At 38.3% G+C, this 23,409-nt stretch overlaps 3 protein-coding genes across 4 annotated transcripts in view; 1 reads left to right on the top strand and 2 right to left on the bottom strand.

The window, feature by feature from the left end:
- The window catches only part of LOC139115187 (uncharacterized), a 56,499-nt gene extending 48,028 nt beyond the window's left edge, over nt 1–8,471 (bottom strand). Inside the window, exons 1-2 of one of the 2 annotated variants that reach the window (XM_070677123.1) lie at nt 8,342–8,471; nt 7,728–7,768 (exon numbers count right to left, since the gene is read on the bottom strand). In XM_070677123.1, coding sequence (XP_070533224.1) covers nt 7,728–7,768; nt 8,342–8,379 — 79 coding nt within the window. In that variant the 5' untranslated portion in view covers nt 8,380–8,471. The remainder of the gene's footprint in view (nt 1–7,727; nt 7,769–8,341) is intronic. The other variant, XM_070677122.1, reaches the window with a different exon arrangement.
- LOC139115172 (uncharacterized) lies at nt 863–7,283 on the top strand. The gene is made up of 4 exons (XM_070677092.1): nt 863–2,432; nt 2,637–2,897; nt 3,340–3,434; nt 3,567–7,283. Exons 2-4 carry the CDS (start codon nt 2,879–2,881, stop codon nt 6,525–6,527), a joined length of 3,075 nt encoding a protein of 1,024 aa, XP_070533193.1. The 5' UTR covers nt 863–2,432; nt 2,637–2,878; the 3' UTR covers nt 6,528–7,283.
- Nucleotides 8,472–19,395: 10,924 nt separating the features above from the next.
- Nucleotides 19,396–21,040, bottom strand: LOC139116596 (zinc finger protein 665-like). Its single transcript, XM_070679192.1, has 2 exons — nt 20,756–21,040; nt 19,396–20,487 (listed from the first exon to the last, which is right to left on the bottom strand). Exons 1-2 carry the CDS (start codon nt 21,038–21,040, stop codon nt 19,396–19,398), a joined length of 1,377 nt encoding a protein of 458 aa, XP_070535293.1.
- Between the last annotated feature and the right edge of the window lie 2,369 nt (nt 21,041–23,409).

The following is a 23,409-nucleotide window of genomic DNA, read 5'->3' as shown; positions in this document are numbered from 1 at the left end:
GACATTTGATAACCTTTGAGTGGAAGGACTGACATGTTTGATTGTGTGGGTTACTCATTAAACGGAAGTAAACATGAGCGAGATATGATTTCGCACTTCTATTTCTCATTGGTTGACGTTATGCTTCGACAGTTTTAATATTAAAAACGTGCGCTCCTTGGATCTGGACAGTTCTACACACACAAACAAAATGACGGTTTACTATGCAAAACTTAACAGCGCATGGATTGCACATAAATTTTACAGGACCTTAAACCTGCAGCGCGATAATGCCTTCCCTTACAGGTTAGTCCTACTAAATTAAATCCTGCATAAGTTTAAAATTATGGAAGAACAATTTGCGATTATTTCAGCGCTTTTCACCTTATATTGTCACGTATACATGATATGGTTTAGAAAATATTCAAACTTGCCTCGGAAATCATGACTTCATATTATCTACTGTCGAGTTCCTCGTCAATAGTCAACAAGCTCCCTGGAACCTAAAAGTGTTAGGCGTCACTCTCGAAAACGAAAGAAGGAGCGTATATTATCTGCGTAGCGAATCACGGCCACGATTTTCTCTTTTTAGTCTGTGGGCCGACCCGGTCTATCGTTTCAAAAATGTGTCATAGTAGAGGTGACATTATTTTTTCAACTTCATGCATAAATCCTTGCTTAGGAGCTACAGAAAAGTCAATTTTCAATCCCGTTTGCTGGGGCGGAGCGCTAAATTTGACCGAAAAGTCTCAAAATACGAAGCAGATGCAAATAGGGGTTAAAGGTCAGGAGCTTTGTTCCCTACAGCAACAAACGTTCTCATTGGCGGCTGCGGCAACATTCCCTGCACATGGTCCAATCAAACAATGCGTTATATAGTCGCACAAAATGGCCGCCCCTGTTGATATGCAGTGTGTATGCCACGTCGTGAAGACGAAAAGAAAGGAGCCTATTTGTTCCTTCACAGATAAATCATGGGCTAAATTGCTTCAATGTACTGAAGTATGGAAGGATTCTGATGGTTTGGAGCAGGAAATAGCGTTGCAGGTAAGCGCTGAATGCCGAGATCGGGCGGGCTTTCACCGTGTATGCTATCAGCGTTTCACAGATAAACACCGGCTTACTCAGGCACGGACACGCAAAGAGAAAGGTACTCTGCGAAAAACGCTTTTAACAAGCAAATAAGTGAGCCGCAGAACTTGATAACGATGGTCAATGCCATGTTTCTCTAAAAAGCGACACCTTCGATCCAACCCTACTTCCACCTCCATATCGGCAGCAAAACGCCGAAGTATACATGTGTTACCACCGATATGCATTTTGTGCAGACGTCGGAAGCAAAGACGTGATCCGATAACAAGAAAGAAGTCAACTGAAAAACTTACTTCATGTGAAACTGACGGACGTACATTAATTAAAGCCGCCGAATATAGGAAAGATGAGAAACTTTTGATTCAACTCAGAGGTCAAGACTTAGTGAGTATTGAAGTGAAGTATCACAGATCATGTTACAAAAGTTATATCAGATGCGTAACTAACACGTATCAGAAAAAAACAGAGGAAGACAGCAGTATCATGTACGCTCCATCCTTTAAGAAATTTTGCGATGAAGTTATACAAAAGAGAATCATTGAAGGGCAGGGAGTGCATTTCAATGGGCGTGATGAGAAATATCTTATTAAAATGATCAATGATGATGAAGACATAGATGCATCCAGATAAAACCTCGTCACTGAAAAGAAGACTGCAAACAAGGTTTGGTGACAAACTTGCGTTTATTCGACCTAAGTATCGGCAATGCAAAGTACTGATGGCTACCCGGGAAGATTCTGCTGCAGATTGTAATATCTTGAATTTTATCAATACAGATTCTGAAAGTGAAGAGAGTGGAAAGGAAATGGAATCACAGTCGATGACAACAAGCTATGATAACAGCCAAGATGAAAGGCTTGAGATGATTCACACTGCAATGAATATTCGAGGTATTCTTGATGAAACAGAAGGCGTTCATAACTGGCCTCCAAGGGAAGAAGACCTTACAATCCAACAAAGTAGAAGTATTGTGCCAACAAAGCTGTTCAATTTCCTAGCTTGGTGTACTGGCACATCACAGGACTTTCTTACAAGTGAACGTGTGGATGTCCCAGCAGATGTAGAAAACAAATTGCTGTCGATATGTCAGGACTTAATATTCTTGTCATCTCGAGGACGGAAAGTCACCCCAAAACACTTGTCTCTTGGTATGGCAGTGCGTCACATGACAGGGTCTTCATCTTTGATAGGATTGCTGAATGGTTTGGGCCACTGTATTTCACATTCATCGGTTTTAGAGCATGACACAGCACTGGCTCTTCAACAACTTCACAGTGATGGTTTGCCACCGGGATTTTGTCAAGAAGTGTTTACCACCTTAGTTTGGGACAATAATGATTTTGGTGAAGAAACTCTAAGTGGTAAGTAGACTCAGATACACATACTGTAGTTAGCTTTTTTATTTTAAAGGTTTTGATTTTATGACAAGACACCATGAACAAAATTTTAAAAAATGACTTTGAAAAGTATTGATGTCCTGTTACTTTTTGTAGTTTTACTACAAGGAGAATCGCACACTTATATTGTAATTTTTTACAATTATATTTGTTTTTCATTTATTGTAGGAAAAGGTACAACTCACAACACCAATGGAATCATAATTCAAAGGAACTCTGGAGATGAAGCTGATAGTACTGCTGTCAACCTTTCAACTGCAGTTGCCATTACAAAGTCAAAGCAAAGGACACTTACTGCTCCACCAAGCAACATTATTGAGTACCATGGTAAACCCCGCCATGGCCCTGCACCGTCAGGTTGTACATTGTGAAATACAATAATCATCACAGTCACCACGTATCATGATGTAATGGTCTCATATTACGGTTGTAATGGTCTCATATTACGGTTGTAAGTACTTTAAGTGCACACTCATTAATGAAATGTTGCCATTTATTGCACAAATTGCACTATGCCCTACTTGCCCTTCCCCTTCATCCGAAACCTTCATCATTTTTACATCCATGCAGTTTACACAATACATAAACAATCAAACCAATTACTTTGCATATATACAGTGTCTTTTACCCCAATTTAATGTCCCTTTAATAAACCCCAACATGCATTATTGTATTGTTTAATATTTTAAGTGTGTGAATAATGTGCATTGTTAGTGTCCATTTTCTTATTGTACTATATTCATAGAAGAGATAACATAAGTATTATTATTACAAATTGTGTTATTCCATTATTATCAGAAGAAATAACATTATGACTATCATATAAATAATATCCAGTTCAATACAACAATTTTTTTCATGCTACTTGTAGGGTCAGATGCTGACTGCATGCTTCGAAGCAAGGACAGCGTGACTGATATCCCACTTACTAAAGACTTGGCATTTTGGATGTGCAAAACTGTGCAGGTTTGTATTGACTAATTAAGTTGGCAAAGTCTTCAATCCCTTTATTACACATGATTGTTGATATTTTTATTTCTACATTTTGTTTCTACTTTAAACAGTTGCACTTTGATTTTTTCATGTTTCCATCATTAGGTCGAGGAAGGTAATGTGACTTTGCCAGCATGGACTGGATTTAATCAGCAACTCTCAGGCAACATAATCCGGCCTGTCAGCAAAATTGGCTACCTACCAGTGATAGATGCCAGTCCAACAGACAAGTCCACAGTAAACACAGTACTGAGTACAAGTGTTGATATTGCCAATAAACTCCGTCTGCAAAGTGTGGTACTTAATATGGATCTGGCAATTTATTCAAAGGCACAGGAAATCCGATGGCAGAATGAAGAGTACACACAACGCCTAATACTACGTCTTGGAGAATTTCACACAGCAATGTCATTTCTATCTGCAATAGGAAAGCGCTTCAGAGATGCTGGCTTGGAGGATATCATGATAGAGTCTGGTATTTTAGCCCAAGGTTCAGTCAATGGTGTAATGAGCGGACATCATTACAACCGAAGTGTTCGCAGCCATAAACTGGTTGCAGAGGCCATGCACCGTCTCCGCTTTAATGAATTCCTCGACAGCTTGACTGAAGAGGAACATTTACCAGTAATCGCCAGCCTTCTTGATCTTCGTGACAGCTACCCACATTCGTTCATCGATGCAGTAAATACAGAAGAAATGAAGCAGTTACAACAGAAATACACAGACCACATACAGAAGTGCTGTGAAAGCAATGTCAATTATGCTTTCTGGAGTTCGTATTTGAACATGGTACAGCTACTACTCCTATTCATCAGAGGTACACGTGAGGGGGACTGGCATTTACATCTAGCTGCTGTACGACAGATGTTACCATGGTACTTTGCCTATGGGAAGGTCAATTATTCACGTTATCTTCCAGTCTATCTGCAGGAAATGTTAGCTCTGCCACAGGTACATCCAGATGTATATGAGAAATTTTGTGAAGGTGAATTTGCTGTACAGCGATCATGTGACCATCCATTTTCAATGACAGCATGTGATCAAGTCATCGAACAGACTTTTAATCGTGAGTCGAAGACCAAAGGTGGTCTGGTTGGTTTCACGCAGAACAAGGGTGCACTCAACCGATGGATTCTCAGTCATCCGGCACGTTCAGCTATCACAACAGGTTGCTTTATCCAAGCTGGCAAGACAGACAAGCAGTCAGAATACAAAGACCTGACACAATCTAGAATGAAGAGAGATGAGTCGGATGTGCAGGAAGTGATGTCAACCTTGCTGTCAGTCGGGTCACCGTTCACCAGTGATAAAGATAGTCAACTAGTTCATCTTACAGCTGGTGCCCTAGCTAGTGAAGAGATCACATCAGATCTTACCAATGCATATTCAAGAGGTGAAGAGGCCTACCTACAGTTTGAGAATGAGCGTTTGACACAAGGAGTCAAAGATTTGTTTGACAAAATGTCAGTGGTACGAGGGAAAACATTTGCAGATATATCCAAGAAACCAAAGTCAAGAGTAACCATGAACTGCTTGTCACTGAAAGAAAATAGAAATCTTCTCCAGAGAATGCTGTTGATTGCACAGGTACGACAACTTGATCTTCATGATGCCCTGACATACCCACTAGGCCCAGTTCCAGCAATGTTGGCTAACTTCGATGAGACAATGACGAAGACAAATAAAGCTGTTCTTGCTCATCATCTGGAGGCAACATTTCCAGAAGCTATTGTTGACCTCAGTTTCAAAGGCAAGACTGCCATTATGGTTGATGCTATGGCGATGATACAAATACAAAGTAGGATACCGGCGACATTTGGAGAATTTGCATCCAGCATATTTTACCAGTTGAGAGCAATCGCCGCTAAGTATGATGCCACAAGAATTGACTTTGTCATCGATCAGTACAGAGAACAGTCCATAAAAGATGCAGAGAGAAAACGTAGGGCAACGACAGGTACCCTTACTGAGATCCGGATCACAAGACCAACTCTAAATATGCCAAGGCAGTTCAAAAAGTATCTTGCCCCTGGTAAGAATAATGAATCTCTCCTACTCTTTCTGTTTGAATCATGGAAAGAATATAAATCAGAATGCCTGCAGGGTATCACCATGTATGTTACCAATGGCAAGTTATGCTACAGGTTGCAATCTGCAGATGGTGTCATGGATGTAACTGAAGTACCTGAATTACAGTGTGACCATGAAGAGGCTGACACAAGACTACTACTTCATGCTCAACATGCATCATACATCGGGGAGGTAGACAACATTGTCATTCGCAGTCCTGATACAGATGTCTTCATGTTAGCTGTGAGTTGTGCTCATCAATTACAGGGCCAGCTGTTCCTACATCAAACCAGCAAAAATGGTAAAATACTCCATGTGAACAAAATATCAGAGTCTTTGGGAGACAAGACTGCCCTGGCTCTCCTCAGCCTTCATGTGTTCTCTGGCTGTGATAGCGTGAGTGCTTTCAAAGGCAAAGGCAAAAAGAAGATGATAAAACTGCTGCTGGGAAGTGATACCTACACTGGTACATTCCATGACTTAGGAATGTCATGGACATTGTCTGATACACTGATGACACAAATAGAGTCCTTTGTCTGTGATTTGTATGGACAAAGCCAATGCAGCAATGTGAATGAAGCAAGATACAATTGTTTTCGTCTTGGCCTACAAAGTGATGGTGCCCTCCCTCCAAACAAAGACAGCCTGAAATTGCATACACAGCGTGCAAACTACCAAACAGCAATCTACAGGCGATGTTTGCAAGCCAAAATGGATGCACCAAGCCCACACGGACATGGATGGATAGTGCAAGACTCAGATGTATCAATCCAATGGATGACACTTACCCCTGCACCAGATTCTATCATCAAGTTTGTAAGCTGTAAATGCAAGAAGTCTGGATGCTCGTCAAGATGTTCGTGTAGAGAAGTGGATTTGCTTTGCACAGAGCTGTGTCAGTGTGTTTCTTGTACAAACACAACAAACATTGATGAAAGCGAACTGGGAGATGAAGAGAATGATAGCTTCTCAGACATTGAAAGTGACATTGAATGAACTAATTAGTAATTAACTGTATGGGAGACAAAATAGAATGCTCAGTCATAGTGATGACAAATCGGACAATACGTGCCAATTACAAGGAAATATGAGGAATATCTGTGTCTTTAAAACGTAGAAAATTGCAACTTTTTCAAATGTATTTCTGCTGATTGCTGCATTCAAAAACAACAGGGAGAATAAAAACATGTTAAAAGTCTAACAAATGTGGTTATTTCTCCTTCACCAATTTCCATACTTCCATTGTATTTTGATCATATCTGAAAGAGTTTAGCAAATAATGGTAAAAATTACTAGAATTGTAGATCTTAAGATTTCTCCATATTTGGTAAATACGAATACTTTTGCACAAAAATTAAAACTAATCAGTTTTTTTCAAGAAGGAATAACAAAACACATAACGCCTTTTCATATCGAATCAGTAACCATTTCATTTAAATCATTTGAAATGCCCTTTAAGTATGTCTTCTATTTTAGTGAAAAAAGCTTAAAAACTGTAGTTTTGGTTAAAATATACATTTTAGAAATTTTCAATAAATAAATTTGGATGTCATATCATGAAAAGGGAGATGTTTCAATATTTTTTCACTGAAAGTAAACCATTAAACATCGCCTCACTATTTACTTGAAAAAAATGCAAATTTACGTACTTTTGGTAAAAAACAGCTTTTTGTGGTTTTTTAATGAAAAAAAAGTGGTTTTCATCATTTTCATGGATTTCATCTGTAAACTTTGCAATAAATATCATTAACAGAGCAACAACATTCATTTCTCCGTTTTTACTGAAAATATCAAAAAATGAGCTTTTTTGGTCAAAAACTCTAATTATTGCTCCAGATCTTGCAATTGAATTATGAGATTCCATACAAGCATGTTGTCAACTGTAATTTCCCATAATATCAATATGCCCTAATATCCTGACATAAAAAATCAACTTCCAGAGCTTTTTTAAGGGTTTGGCCCACAGACTATTTCAACCACAAAGTTTGTGACACCAGTATAGTTATATTCTTTCTACGAGTTTTTACCTTAGTTTTTTTAAAAGTGACAAGGTCCTCTGGACAACACACAGGAAGGATATATGATACGATATTACTGTACTGTTCTTAGCCCAAAACGATAAACATACACATTTTGTTGTACAGGATCGCAAACAAAAGTAAAGGCTAAAGTCTGGCTTCTGAAAAATCTACTTACCAAAGATACTCCTTAGTACCTGTAACTTGATTCTTTTTATGCTGCAATTATTTAAAAGGTAAAAGCTAACAAAAACAGTCTATTCTAAATGCTATAAATATTTTACAATTATTTATGTTTCGAGATTATGTCTTCAAATTTGTGGACATGCAATTTATTTCATCGATTGCCAACATTTTTATTATTATACTATAATTTCTTCGATGAATTCACACAGAAAATGATGTCGCGATACAAAACAATTTCAATCGAGACCACAGGGAGCCTGGTCTGCTAGCGTTCAGAGCAGTCAAGAAAATACATACCCAGAACATGATATCTTGATCCCGTCTTTATCATTAAGTTTCTCCCCGATGCTTTTCTCTCATCCCTATTCCAAGATTATATAAAATCTGTGAATTGCTTGGCGAAACAGACAATACTGGCAGAATTACAAGCTTAAGCCACAAACGCCCGGTCCGTACAGCTTGAGTAGATCGGTGTGGTGTAGTCTAACCTACATTTTTGAGGGGAAGTCCCTACCCGAATAAACACCTTTGGCTAGCGAGGTTGCACCACAAATAGCCAACACACAGCAAAGAGATACACTCGAGATGCAGTCACTGCCATCTTACCTTGAGGCATCACAGTTCCAGAGTTGACAAAGTAACATAGGACACTGAAAACAATTATTAAATCTGTGATTACATTCATGGCTGCTGGAAGGTGTAGCCTTCGTGTAGCGTTCACTGCTGTCTAATAGTATTTAATGTTATCGTATGACAACGGAAGCATTCAAGAGTTTCATGACGTCACAGCCTTGTGCCCTTACAAAAGACAGATTTGGCTCAATAACATAACCGTTCGAATAATAATTAATAGCTTACTTTACTTCCGTACGCTTTGCAGACTTGTCAACAAAGAAAGGTCACAGAAAAATATCTCCGAATATCTAAAATGTTGAATTATTATTTTGGGAATGAACGGGAACGATTGACGGTTACGTGATAAATACACTTGCTTATTTTTACAGTGATATCGAACGCGGAAGATGACATGGTATTGTAAGATTGACGTGTATCTGGCGCAGAGCGGACTTACAGCCAACGGGTAAATTTAAATTTCATTCATTCATTCATTCATTCATTCATTCATCATTTTATTGCCTTTTTGAAATCTTAGACTGACAACTTCATTATTACATAAACTAAAACTAGGCAAAATGCAAATATGGATCCAGAAAAATAGCTTTATGCTAATCGAGTCTGGTACCATAAATATTTACATTACATATTCCACCATGTGGCGCTCAGTGAAGTGATAAGTATTAAACTTTCTCACAACTAGTCTTGTAACAACCACTGTTTTAATGATTTTATGAACTGAAATCGTGATGTACTTATTTTAACAGTATTCGATAAATTGTTCCATAACTTGGCACCATGTACGAAATTGCAAATCTATCAACGGAGGTATAAATCTAGTGTCATAACAATGATCTGCCATTTCATAATATGCCAAAAGGATGTCTTAAATGCTTGAAAGTCTGAATATCTGACCTCCAGGTACATTCTGTATTAACTGGTCAAAGGAGCCACACTTAAATTGGACATCATACCAGTACTACATCCAAAATCACCAGATAAATATCCTGGATGGAAGAAGAGCACAAGAAAACAGAAATACTGTCAAGGACACTATGTGCTCACATTCGGTTTGATTGGTCCATTCAAGAAATATTTAAACAAGAAAAACGAGAATGACAAAAGCAAATAAGATCTCCAACTTAGGTACTGGAGGTCATCTTTAGGGTCATGCATATCAACTTCTATAGCAATGGGACAAGCAGATCCTAAATACATTATGTCAACAACAAAAAATAGCCACAGAAGGCTTCATAAAAAGAAAAGGTGGGAGTGGGGGAAAATGTACAAGGGATCTGGTAAAAAGTAATGCATTCCACTATCTATAACTAACTTAAGTTCTTTTTACATTAGAATGATAGCACTCATAGCATTAATTAAAAAATCCCCAAGGTTGTAAATATATTTCCTGCCATCTGGCCTTATGGAAACAATATTAAAGCAATACCAAGGGGTGGTATTCTAGAGGGGGTAGGGTCTAGAAGATTGATGAGGTAGCCTTCCACTGAAATTATCCTGGATCCAAATTTCTCATCAGTTCCAGAAAAGTTGCAGAAATTGGTCCACAATGAAACATTCACCTATGCTTTGTTTTCTGGATCAAATTTTCCTACAAATTGATACCAAATATGACAAAATTGTGTTCACAGCCTTTGAAACTGTATCACAACATATCCTGGGTTGTTGTAGGTCATTTAAGGTTACAAACTGAGAAAATTACCTAAAATACACAAATTGGGGGTTTCCCAACACTTCGAGCAGAATATTTATCTAATAACATCCCTTGGGACTTTATACAAAATTATAAAGCTATCAGACAAGCAATTTTGAGAACAAGTTTTCGTGACCAAAAATGACAAATTGTCTTAAAAATACAAATTTGTATATTTCAGGACAATTTCCACATATCTAACTATTTTCATCTCTGGATATCTGAGACTAAATATAAAAGCTGTCTGTCCAGGGGCTTTAAAAAGAAAATACTTTTACGATTTTATGACCAAAATGACAAAAATTGCCCAAGAATAGTAATTTTCCCATCTATAGTCCTGGATGCATCAACACACTATATACCAAGCTGAAAAGTGCAGCGGTTTGCGAGTTATCGATGTTGACGGGATTACATACTACATACATACATACTTACATACATACATACATACATACATACATACTGTTATGTAGGTCATTTCCCCCACACTCATCATGACCTGAGTTCAATTAGTCTAGAACATTCTCAAGGTCACTGCCCTTGATGACCTCACAACCTTGAATTCAATTAGTCATGTTTGGAATGTTCTGGAAAGTTGATTAGTTGTGTAAGGGAGATAATTTTAGAACAGTAATTAGCATGTCAATAAAGTCCTAGATTGTTCTTATATGCCTTTATAAAAGGGACGTGCACAGCTTCCAGTCAGACTTTTGGGATCGTGTCTCTTGTGTGTTATAGTCTAGAACATTCTCAAGGTCACTGCCCTTGATGACCTCACAACCTTGAATTCAATTAGTCATGTTTGGAATGTTCTGGAAAGTTGATTAGTTGTGTAAGGGAGATAATTTTAGAACAGTAATTAGCATGTCAATAAAAGTTCTAGATTGTTCTTATATGCCTTTATAAAAGGGACGTGCACAGCTTCCAGTCAGACTTTTGGGATCGTGTCTCTTGTGTGTTACTAAACTCCAGCAGTAGTCATTCTCAAGACTTTTCAAGACCTTCACTGCCAACGCTGGATTTATACTGTGGACTTTGTGCAGCTTCAAGCCTGCAAGGACTGTTCATTCATCCAACTGACTGTTACAACTCTGAGACTGGAGCTTTGCCGTCCCAGCTGAGATAAGTAGTCTGTACACTTTTAAAGCTTGTACTCTATCCCTGACTTAGCAATTAGTTTTATTTTTGTAATAAATTTTGTTTAAACATTAACTGCTGAGTTCACCCTTTTGTTCGTTTTCTCTGCACGTAACAAATTGGGGGCTTGTCCGGGATCGAACATTTTGAGCCGTTTGACAACATTTTGCCAGCCTTTTTAAAACTACTGTATACTGTGAACTCAGCGAAATTTAATCATGGCGGAATTTAAACCAGAGGAAATGGATGACCTTGATCAGGACACATTTGATTCCCTCAGAAAAGACGACCTCATAACACTGGCCAATTTCCTTAAGGTAGAAGTTAAACGATCTATGCGCAAGCGAGAAATACAGTTCAAGATTGCAAAACATTTAGTTAAATCAGGCCATTTTGAGGAGTCTGCCTTAAAAGATTATGAGCCCGAGTCTACCTCTGAACTCAGAAATTAGAATTAGAAATGCAGACAAATTTGGAGATCAAGAAACTAGAATTACAAATGAGAGAGAAGAATTAGAAATGGGAGAAAGACAAAGAGAGAAAGAAAGAGAGGAAAAAGAAAAGGAAAGAGAATTAGCAGAACACCGACTGCAATTAGAAATGAGACGTTTAGAGCTTGGAAAGTCAGGAAAATTCTTCCCTTCAGACGGTTTTGACATCACTAAGCATTTCAGGCTAGTTCCCCCTTTCCAAGAGAAGGATGTTGATAAATATTTCCTTCATTTTGAGAAAATTGCTCAGAGTCTGAATTGGCCTAAGGAGTCCTGGTCTATGCTTTTGCAGAGTGTTTTGGTGGGTAAAGCCAGAGAAATTTACATTCAGTTGTCAGTAGAGCAGGCTTCAAATTATGATTCTGTGAAGGAATTAATTCTCAAGGGCTATGAGTTGGTGCCTGAAGCTTACCGTCAGAAATTAGGGATTGTGCGAAGGTGAAGGATCAAACTTATGTTGAATTTGCTCGTACAAAAGAACAACTGTTTGATCGTTGGTGTTCTTCTGAAAAGGTCAGTCAGAATTATGACAATTACGACAGCTCGTTTGATTGAGGAATTTAAAAGGTGCATCCGGAGTGACATCAAGACGTTTATCAATGAACAAAAGGCAGATACATTAGAGGTTGCTGCACGTTTGGCCGATGATTATTCATTGACCCACAATCTTCATTTCTCAGCAAACCATCCCAGTCCTTTTCATACAGAAACAATGCAGGTAAATTTAACTCCTCCTTTTCATCAAGAATTTTTCAAAGGAGAGTAGGAAATCAAATGACAACAGTTCACAAAATTCAAGTAACACTTCCACATCATCAGATCCCAGTCTCAATCTCCTTCTGACAAACAGTTCGGTACACTTTCTTGTAATTATTGCAAGAAAGACGGCCATTTAATGTCAGAATGTTTCAAGTTGAAAAGAAAACGTGAAGGTCAAAGTGGTCAAAGTGGATCTAAGCCCACCGGCTTTATTTCTTCATCAACTCAATTAGAGTCTAATAATGTGTGTAACACATTTTCTGAGGTTAAACCCCTCTTATCCCCAATTAATGAGGTCAAGGTCAATTCTTCTCAAGATAGCATTATGGGTATTTTCGAACCATTTATTCATGATGGTTTTATATCACTTTCTAGTGATTTTTCTTCCGCTACCCCTGTCAAAATTTTAAGAGATACCGGGGCTTCCCAGTCTCTTTTGTTGGCAGATACCCTGCCGTTTTCTGAAAAGTCATTTTCAGGTTCTAAAGTTCTTATTAAGGGGGTAGATTGCAATGACTTTATTCCTGTTCCTCTCCATAATGTCTATTTGTCTTCGGACTTTGTTTCTGGACCTGTGGCTTTAGGTATTAGGCCTTTTTTGCCTTTGAAGGGATTCACCTTCTTCTTGGAAACGACCTTGCTGGGGACAAGGTCATTACTAATCCACTTGTGACTGATAATCCTAGTTTAGATCAGGACCAGAGCCAATTGAACAAGAGATACCCGATTTATTTCCTTCGTGTGCAATTACTCGAGCCATGTCAAAGAAAACTTCCGAGAATCAAAATACTCTCAAGAATAATGTCACAGATGTTGACTTAAATGACACCTTTCTCAGTCAGGTGTTTGACACGGATCATTCCGTTATCCCTCGTGGATTTGAAACTTCCAGTAAAACTTCTGCTGACCAAAGTCAGACATTTTCTAGATCAAATCTCATTGCAGAACAACACAAAGACCCAGATATTTTGTGTTTGTTTGACAGGGTAGATGATGAAGAGTAAAACTTCAGATAGCTCTGTTTCCTATTATACAAAATCTGGTATTTCATGCGTAAATGGAGACCTCCAGATGTCTTGGTTGATGACGATTGGGCTATAAAACATCAAATTGTGGTTCCAAAGCCCTACCGTACTGAAATATTGCGCCTGGCCCATGAAACCCCTGGGCTGGTCATTTGGGAGTAAGGAAAACTTATCATAAAATTCTCAGTCACTTTTATTGGCCTAATCTCAGGCAGGATGTAGCACATTTCTGTAAACTTGTCACACATGTCAAATGGTAGGAAAGCCAAATCAGACCATTCCAAAGGCCCCTTTACAGCCAATTCCTGCATTTCAAGAACCATTTAGTAGGATACTAATAGACTGTGTTGGGCCCCTACCAAAAACAAGATCAGGAAATGAGTACATGCTGACAATAATGTGTACATCAACTCGGTTCCCCGAAGCCATACCACTGAGAAATATAAAGACAAAGACTATAGTGAGAGCTCTAGTCAAATTTTTCACTTTATTTGGCCTCCCTAAATGTGTCCAGTCCGATCAAGGCTCCAACTTTATGTCTGGTATTTTTCAACAAGTAATGGATCAGCTAGGCATTAAACAGTATAGGTCATCCGCCTATCATCCAGAAAGTCAGGGTGCTCTTGAGCGATTTCATCAAACTTTGAAAAACATGATTAGGACCTACTGTTTTGACACAGAGAAGCAGTGGGATGAAGGAATTCATTTTCTGCTCTTTGCTGTTAGAGAGTCAATTCAGGAGTCTCTTGGTTTTAGCCCATTTGAGCTTGTATTTGGACATACAGTCCGTGGCCCACTTAAGCTCGTTAAAGAGAAATTCCTATCAGACGATGATGATTGTCTGAATATTTTGCAATATGTGTCAGATTTTCGTACAAAACTCTCTAAAGCATGTGAATTAGCCAGAGAAAATCTTGAGTCATCTCAGCAGTCAATGAAAACCAAATATGATAAAAGCACCTCAAAACGGAAGTTTGAACCAGGTCAAAAGGTTCTTGTTCTACTTCCAATTCCTGGCAAACCACTCCATGCTCGTTACTTTGGGCCATATCTAATTGATAAGAAATTGAGTGATTTAAATTACATCATAATAACACCTGACAGGCGAAAACAAAAACAGCTATGTCACATATATATGCTTAAGCCATATTTGGATAGGGATAATCCTACTATAACTCAGCCTGTCAGTACCGTCAGTTCTGGCCATTATGAAGATAGTGATACTGAAACTGACTTGAGTGAAAATACTCTAAACTCAAAGCTGGGCTCGGTCAAGCTTCAGAACTCAGAAATCCTGGAGAAGCTGGAGTCTACAAAGTTGGCACACCTCCAGCCAGAACAACAACAACAGGTGAAAGAACTGCTCCACGAATATAAACACCTGTTTCAAGATGTTCCAACGAGGACAAACGTCATCTATCACGACGTTGATGTTGGGGACAGTAAGCCTGTAAAACAACATCCATACAGACTGAATCCAACAAAAGCAAAATACTCCAGGAAGAAGTCAAATACCTGCTGGACAATGACTTTATTGAACCCAGTAAAAGTAACTGGAGTTCGCCGTGCATACTTGTTCCCAAATCAGATCACAGTTATCGTATGTGCACGGACTTTAGGAAGGTCAACACTTTAACAAAGACAGACACTTTCCCAATCCCAAGGATTGATGACTGCATCGACCGAGTGGGAAAAGCCAAGTATGTGACGAAATTTGACCTACTGAAGGGATTTTGGCAAGTCCCTCTGATGGATCGTGCTCGTGAAATATCCTCCTTTGTTACACCAGACGGATTGTTCTAGTACAAGGTGATGCCATTTGGAATGAAGAACTCTCCGGCAACATTCCAATGGATGATCAACGACGTCATATCCGGGCTAGACGGATGTGAAGCTTACGTTGACGACGTCGTCCTGTATAGTGACACCTGGGAGGAACACATCAAACTCATGCGGAAGTTCTTTGAGAGACTGAGCAAAGCAATGTTGACTGTCAACCTTGCCAAATCTGAGTTTGGTTGGGCAAGGGTGACTTACCTCGGACATACTGTAGGACAGGGTGAGGTAAAACCTGTTGATGCCAAAATCAGTGCCATTTCAAGTTTTCCCATACCAAACTGCAAACGACAACTGATGCGCTTTCTCGGTATGGCTGGTTACTACAGAAAATTCTGTCCAAATTTCTCCACAATTACTGAGCCTTTGACTAACTTACTTAAAAAGAAAGTAAAGTTGTTTGGTCAGAGCAATGCCAACAGGCATTTGATACACTTAAAGCCATACTGCAAAGTGCCCCAGTGTTGTCTGCACCAGATTTCACTTTGCCATTCAAATTAGCTGTAGATGCTAGTGATACGGCTGCTGGTGCTGTTTTATTGCAAGAGGATAGTCATGGTATAGATCATCCTGTTTGCTATTTTTCACGCAAATTTAACAAATCCCAGAGAAACTACTCTACAATTGAAAAAGAGTGTTTATCTTTGATATTAGCTTTACAGCATTTTGAAGTTTATGTTACTTCTTCAAATCAGCCAATAGTGGTTATATCGATCACAACCCTCTTGTTTTTCTGCAGAAATTTAAAGGCAAAAATCAGAGATTGCTAAGATGGAGTTTAATGTTACAGGAGTTTAATCTTGACATTAGACATATCAAAGGCAGAGACAATTTAATTGCAGACTGTCTCTCTCGTATTAGAGTTTATTGTTGTTCACTTTCAAGAAATTTTATTGTTGTTCACTTTAAAGAAATTTTACTTTAGAGTAAAACAAAATTTGAGTACTTAAATCCTTTTCAAGATTACATTTGTAAAAGAAAGATTTTTCTTTGAAAAATTTTCTTTTTTGAAGAGGGGGTGTGTTATGTAGGTCATTTCCCCACACTCATCATGACTGAGTTCAATTAGTCTAGAACATTCTCAAGGTCACTGCCCTTGATGACCTCACAACCTTGAATTCAATTAGTCATGTTTGGAATGTTCTGGAAAGTGATTAGTTGTGTAAGGGAGATAATTTAGAACAGTAATTAGCATGTCAATAAAAGTTCTAGATTGTTCTTATATGCCTTTATAAAGGGACGTGCACAGCTTCCAGTCAGACTTTTGGGATCGTGTCTCTTGTGTGTTACTAGTCTAGAACATTCTCAAGGTCACTGCCCTTGATGACCTCACAACCTTGAATTCAATTAGTCATGTTGGAATGTTCTGGAAAGTTGATTAGTTGTGTAAGGGAGATAATTTTAGAACAGTAATTAGCATGTCAATAAAAGTTCTAGATTGTTCTTATATGCCTTTATAAAAGGGACGTGCACAGCTTCCAGTCAGACTTTTGGGATCGTGTCTCTTGTGTGTTACTAAACTCCAGCAGTAGTCATTCTCAAGACTTTTCAAGACCTTCACTGCCAACGCTGGATTTATACTGTGGACTTTGTGCAGCTTCAAGCCTGCAAGGACTGTTCATTCATCCAACTGACTGTTACAACTCTGAGACTGGAGCTTTGCCGTCCCAGCTGAGATAAGTAGTCTGTACACTTTTAAAGCTTGTACTCTATCCCTGACTTAGCAATTAGTTTTATTTTTGTAATAAATTTTGTTTAAACATTAACTGCTGAGTTCACCCTTTTGTTCGTTTTCTCTGCACGTAACAATACATACATACATACATACATACATACATACATACATACATACATACATACATACATACAGACATACATAACAGGCACATTTTAAAAAGTTTTAATAGTGAATAATACAGATTAATGTTAAACATTTTAAGTAATGAACATTACAGCTTGATTAAAAAGAATCAAATTGAGAATATATGAAAAATATCTGAAACAATACCTACTATCAGAACTAAAATGGGTACAGTTCTGTAATAAAAGTTACAAACAATGAGCCCCTGCTCTCTTAGTTTTAAGCCCACTAAAACAAGTTACATAAGAAACTTGTTTCATTTATATAGATATTATTATAGAGTAAATGTGACTAATTTTGATGAACAATAACAACATAAAATAAGATGTTGCAGTGAACTCTATCATAATGAAAAGCCAGGGAAAAAGTACAGCACTTGTCACAAGTTTGCAGATTACAGCTCCACTTTGACATAAAGGGGCTAAGTGAGGGGAAGATGTTTGTCTGTCTGTCTGTTATTTTGATAGCTATGAGTGGTTAACTTAATTGAGATACAATGTGCTACATATTGGGATTTGGAAACAGCTACAACTGATCAGAGTTTGATGCCTGTGGTTTGCATGGTAATGAAGATGAACTATTCAATACTTTTACCTATATGGGAGCACAAAATGACAATTTTAAGTTAACAGAGAGTCAATTTCTACATAGCTTTTTGGAGGGTCTATGGTTTCTACTGGAATGCTGTGTGAAAGCATTGCAGATTTGCCAAAATGAGGACTTAAATCTTGGAAATGGCTGATCCACAGAACTTAGTACATGCAGGTTTGTGACATGAATGTAACAGAGTTTTGCAACAAGTTGTTTGAAAATGACAATGTTTTAGTCAGTCAAAACAGCTTTTCTACAGTAAAATATTCAAAAAGGCTTTACAACACACTAAAAAGTATACATTTAATCAGAGTAAAAATTCAATACATTTTAAAACAAAATGAAATTATCTTGAATGTATCCCGATCTTTGCTAGAAGCCAGTGTAGTTGAATCAGTGAGTCGGTCACACCATCATACTTTTTCAGATGTATCACCACCATCACTACATGTACATCATTCAAAACACATTATTTATCAAAAAAAGATTTGGCATGCCATGCAAATTGAGATAATGAAGCCTGAACAAGAATTTCATCAGTGCCTTAACTCAAATAATGAAAAATTCATCAAAGATTGTACAAGTTGTTCTACAAATGTGACTTACATGATGTTCCATCCGCAAGCCTGAATCAAGATGAAAACCCGCATTACAAAATGTGTTAAAATTTTATGCTGTAATCACTACTTTGCCATGGTCAAAAATTAATTTAGCAGATTGTTGTTTTGGTAAAAAAATTAAAATTTCCATTTTGTTATCATTAAGTTTAAATTTAATTCTAACGCTGAATTTTGAATTTTTCTACACACTCAAATCGAAAAGTTTAAATGTGCAAATGAGGCTATATGCGTGACATCTTCATGAAATGCAGCAAACACACTTTTTAGCTGTATTTGCTAAAATATCAGATATGACTACTTGCAAACATTAATCATTTTTCCCCCAGGGAGTTACACTTCACAAGCAAGAAACTGAATTTCTAATAAACTTGAAGAACAATGTATCTTCCAAACATTGACTTTGAATCATATGTTCAATAATCATTACAGCATGAGTACCCCGGTATGTGTTGCTGTTTGAAGAATTAAAATTAATGAAGTTTCAACTACAATTTCTCGCAATTGTGAGATGTCATACTTATCAGCAACTAACAAAAAATCAGCTAAGTCAAAAACAGACTTTACATGCACAAACATGTATGGATAGGTAGAGATTCCTAAACGAAAAAATAAACAATGATTTGAACAGGACTATCAAGTTTTCCAGTATTTGTAGTCTGAGAGTAAAATTGCTTTTTGTTCTGCTTACTCCACTCAAAAAGCTTTGAAATGTCTGGCGTTCAACTTACAGAATCTGTATGTGTTAATAATCAATGTTATTTTTGAAGTGTGAATTTTTGTCGAGAAAATAATTTATTATATAACACTGCATATGAATGATTTGCATTTTATTCTTAGCCTAATGTCTTGTATTCTCACATGCTGTAGAGTACTAAGAATAAGAAAATTTGTTTGCGTTGTACAACAAAAATATGAGAATATTTCATCAAAGTTACAGCTATGGTCCCTTAAAAAGAAATACCAAATATCACTGCCCATTTAAATAAGACTTAGTATGTCTGGATAAGTATGCCTTCATCTATGTCTGGCTAAGTGTGCCTTCATCTTAGCTTTAACTTTAAATACTTTTCCACACAGAGGACAAGTATATGGAAATACATTGGAGTGAGTCACATTTCTGTGTCTTGAAACAGCAACTTGTGTTTTAAAAGCCTTCCCACAAAGTTCACATAAGAAATTCAGCCCCTGTGAATGTCTCTGCATGTGACTCTTGAATTCTGTGTTATACCGGAAGCCCTTGCTGCATACCGGACAGACATAAGGTGTTTCGTTGGTGTGCCTTCCCCTGAAGTGCAAGTTGAAGTTACCTTTAGTCTTGAACATCTTTCCACATGCAGTACACAGATGTTGTTTGTTGTCCTTCTCATGCACAATGCGTCTGTGGGAGAGGAGACTTGTTCTCACTTGTAATGACTTCTCACACTGGTTGCATGAATATGGTCTTATGGTGGAGTGGGTAACACGTAGGTGGTTCTGCATGTACCACTTCTGAGCGAAGACTTTACGGCAGATAGGACACTCAAATTGCCCTTCATACCGATGACACATCACATGCTTGGACAGACTGTGTTTCATTCCAAAACTCTTCCCACATTTTTCGCATCTGTAGCACTTGTTATCATGAGTTTTGTAGTGTTTGCGAAGCAGTATTTGTGACTCAAAACTCTGCTCACATTCACGACAAATCCACTTGTTATTTTCAGTGGGCTTCCTTTGTGACCTACTGGTGTGCTGTGACCGTTGATGTTGTTTCAATTTGCTCTGAAATCCAATTTTGTGATGCAGCTCATGGTGTCGTTTCATATTGCTAAAGTTAGCCAAGATCTTGCCACAGATTGAACACTTGCACTTTTCCAGTTGGTCCTTCTCGAGAGCAGACAATCCTTCACCTTGATGTGATTCAAGTTTGTGGAGATGTAGATCTCTCAAGTTAAGACATTCTGTACCACACAATTCACAAGGATCTGGTTTCCTGCTTTCTATTTCATGCATGGCTGATTTGTGTCTTTGAACATTTCCAGCATTGGCAAATTTCTTATCACATTTCACATGTGACGACTTCACTCTTGTTGAATTGACGAGAACACCGATGTCTCTGATGTCTAACTAGAACAGGTTTTGATGCAAATGCATGTCCACATTTTTCACATGCATAGGGCTTCATGCCCTGATGGTCTTTTTCTTGATGTTTACATAACAAATCCTCAGACTCAAAGCCCTGCTTGCATGCACAACACTGCCACTCTCCTTCACCAATATCAGCATTATGAGAGTCCCCCTCAGAATGTTTGTTTGAAATAAGACTTCCACTTGCATTAGGTACATATAGGTCTACTTCAACATCAGCAAATAGTTGTTTTTCACTTCTGCTCACTTGGCCCCCAACATTGATGTCAGAAGATTGAGTTCCACCTTTGCTAGCCGCAGGTTTCTTCTTTTCCCGTGCATGTGAATTCTCATGTCTTTTCACGTTGGAAAAGTTTGATAAGATTATGCCACAAATGGAACACCTACACTTTTCAAGTTGATCCTTGCCATTGGTGGACAATCCTTTACCTTGGTGTGATTCAAGTTTGTGAACATGCAGATCTCTCAAGTGAAGGAACTCTGTGCTACAAAATTCACAAGGGTCTGGTTTTCTGCTACCTTTCTGATGCATGGCTAATTTATGTCTGTGGACATTACACTGCCTGGCAAAGACCTTACATATTTCACAAGTGGGAACACTATTTTTTAATCTTCCATCTTTCCTGATGATGACGTTTTAAATGTGTCTTCAGGACCACCTTTGTTGCAAGCACCTTTCCACACTCTTTACATTTGTGGCCAATGGTCTGTTTGTGACATTTCTGTTGCTTCTTAGGCAAAACCTGTGGCTTGGAGCTCTGGCTGGATTTATAACACGCCAACTCACTGTCTTCTCTCTTCTTAGAAAGGCTTCCTGATTTGTTGTTACTGGTTCTTGTTGCCTTAGCTGGGTCATCAAAATCACCGCTGGAAGATAGCATTCCTTCTGACTGACTTTTATACATCATTGTTCTGCTATCGGTAGTGCTGCATAGGTCATCTGAAACTCTGCTGGAAATAGGTTTACTACTAACACTTCCCGAGTCCAGTGCTTCACTGTCGGGTTTCACTTTTTCACTTGTGGTAGGTGTGCCGCCTAAATCTTTACTTGAAATTTGCACTTCACTGACACTTTCTGCACATGTACCCTCTGATTCACTATCAGACATGACTGCTTCACTCGGGCTAGGTACAGGTGAGCCATGCAGTTCTTTGCCATGATCAAGTGTTCTCCCAGCACCTTCTGAACCTTCTGATTCACCTCTGAGTATTGATTGAGTCAACACCACAGCCGTCCCACACGCATTAAAATAAGGAAAGGTTTGAAGATCACAGACACAGTGTCACGATGTCATCCGTAAAATAGTGGACGCTTTAAATATTCATGAATTCGTAAATAAACAGGAAGGTAAACAACTTATTATTCATAAATAAACGGTAAAGGAGCTCCCTAGTGACCGGCCATTGAGAGAAATTACTGAAAAAAGTCGAAAACCTAAAAGCCACAACCTCGCGACCGGTCGTGTAGACAAATGTTGGCAAAAATTCAACACTTTACACTTACAGCCACGACCTCACGATCGGTCGTTGAGAAAAATTACCAGGAAAAAAGTCAAAGCCTGAAAGCCATAACCTCAAGACTGATCATTGAGAAAATGTCGGGCTAAATTCAACACTTTACAGCCATGACCTCACGACCGATCGTTGAGAAAAATTACCGGGAAAAAAGTCAGACTCAAAGCTTGAAAGCCGTAACCTCATGACCGATTGTTGAGAAAATGTCGGGAAAAATTTAACACTTACGGCCACGACCACAACCGGCCGTGGACAGAAATGAAGTCGAATACCTGAAAGCCACGGTCGTTGAGAAACATGTCGTAAAATTCAACACTTTACAGCCACGACCTGGCGCCATTGGTTGTGGAGAGAAATATTGAAAATATAGAAAATATCAACTAGGCTACCGTCCGACCGATCAGGAGAGAAAATGTAGAAAAGTTAAAAAGTCAATAGAAACAGTCATGTGGAGAGACAGCTCAGAAAAAAATTAAAATAAATCTGAACGGCCTGAAGGAGAACAGCAACCGTTATGTTACAAAATTTTTGATGACATAGATTAAGTTCCTGACTGCATTTTCCTATCCTATTTAGCTCATTCTAATTATGTTCTGCCGTCGTTGAGTTGCGTGTTTGAAGAATGATAATGGTGGAAAGTGCATAACAATACAGCGAAAATATATAAAAGTCAGCGTGGACCCTCTGTTGTGCCGCGCAACAACCTAAACGCAGTCGCTGACGTTTTTACAGACAGAATACATAGACAATGTATCAAATACCATGAAATCGTTTTTATTGAAAAGGCGTGCTTGCAGTACCAGCACCTTAACAAACAAAAAACTGAATAAAAAGTTGATGATTTTATCCATCTAGTTCTCGGAAACTGAAGCGAGGGCTGTCTGTCTTTTGGGGAAAATACTATAACTTACGCTTCACATGGACGCGGAAGGGAAAAACACACTAACATTTTAAAACGAGAACAGGCAAGAAAATGTAAGCAAATTCGCAAGCCTGGTAATACCGGGGTAATACTAGGAAGTCTAAGTCGTGTTCCTTGCCATTCAAGATGTTTTGTTGATACGATGTGCACATGGTGGAGGTTCTGTTGGAATACAGTAGGTGAGAACTTCATTGGTATGGATAGTCGACGATGTATTATCGGGGAAGCCAGGCAAACGAGTCGGTCACAACATGGATGTAAACAAGTCATTGACAATGACATAGTCCCCACTTGTAATAGGAGTATTAGTCTTGATGGGGCAGGGAAATGTGGTCATTAAGAAGTATCACTGGAGTGTATATGTTGAGATCTATGGGCACATAGGTCTATGTCGTTGTTCCCAATTTGAAACACATGAGCCATGGTTATGGTTCTAAATTGGGAAAAAAGATCAGACCTCTAGC

This window comes from Ptychodera flava, chromosome 17 (genome assembly GCF_041260155.1).
Source record: "Ptychodera flava strain L36383 chromosome 17, AS_Pfla_20210202, whole genome shotgun sequence".
Classification (NCBI taxonomy): Eukaryota; Metazoa; Hemichordata; class Enteropneusta; family Ptychoderidae; genus Ptychodera; species Ptychodera flava.
This window is presented reverse-complemented; position numbering and strand designations above follow the sequence as displayed.

Excerpts from the sequence above, each read along its gene's own strand:
- LOC139116596 (XM_070679192.1), bottom strand. The coding sequence starts at position 21,040 with ATGCATCAGAAAGGTAGCAGAAAACCAGACCCTTGTGAATTTTGTAGC. Across the intron at positions 20,488-20,755 it reads ACATCAATGTTGGGGGCCAA|TTAGACATCAGAGACATCGG; the intron begins GTGAGCAGAAGT and ends AACCTGTTCTAG.
- LOC139115172 (XM_070677092.1), top strand. Across the intron at positions 3,435-3,566 it reads GGATGTGCAAAACTGTGCAG|GTCGAGGAAGGTAATGTGAC; the intron begins GTTTGTATTGAC and ends TTCCATCATTAG.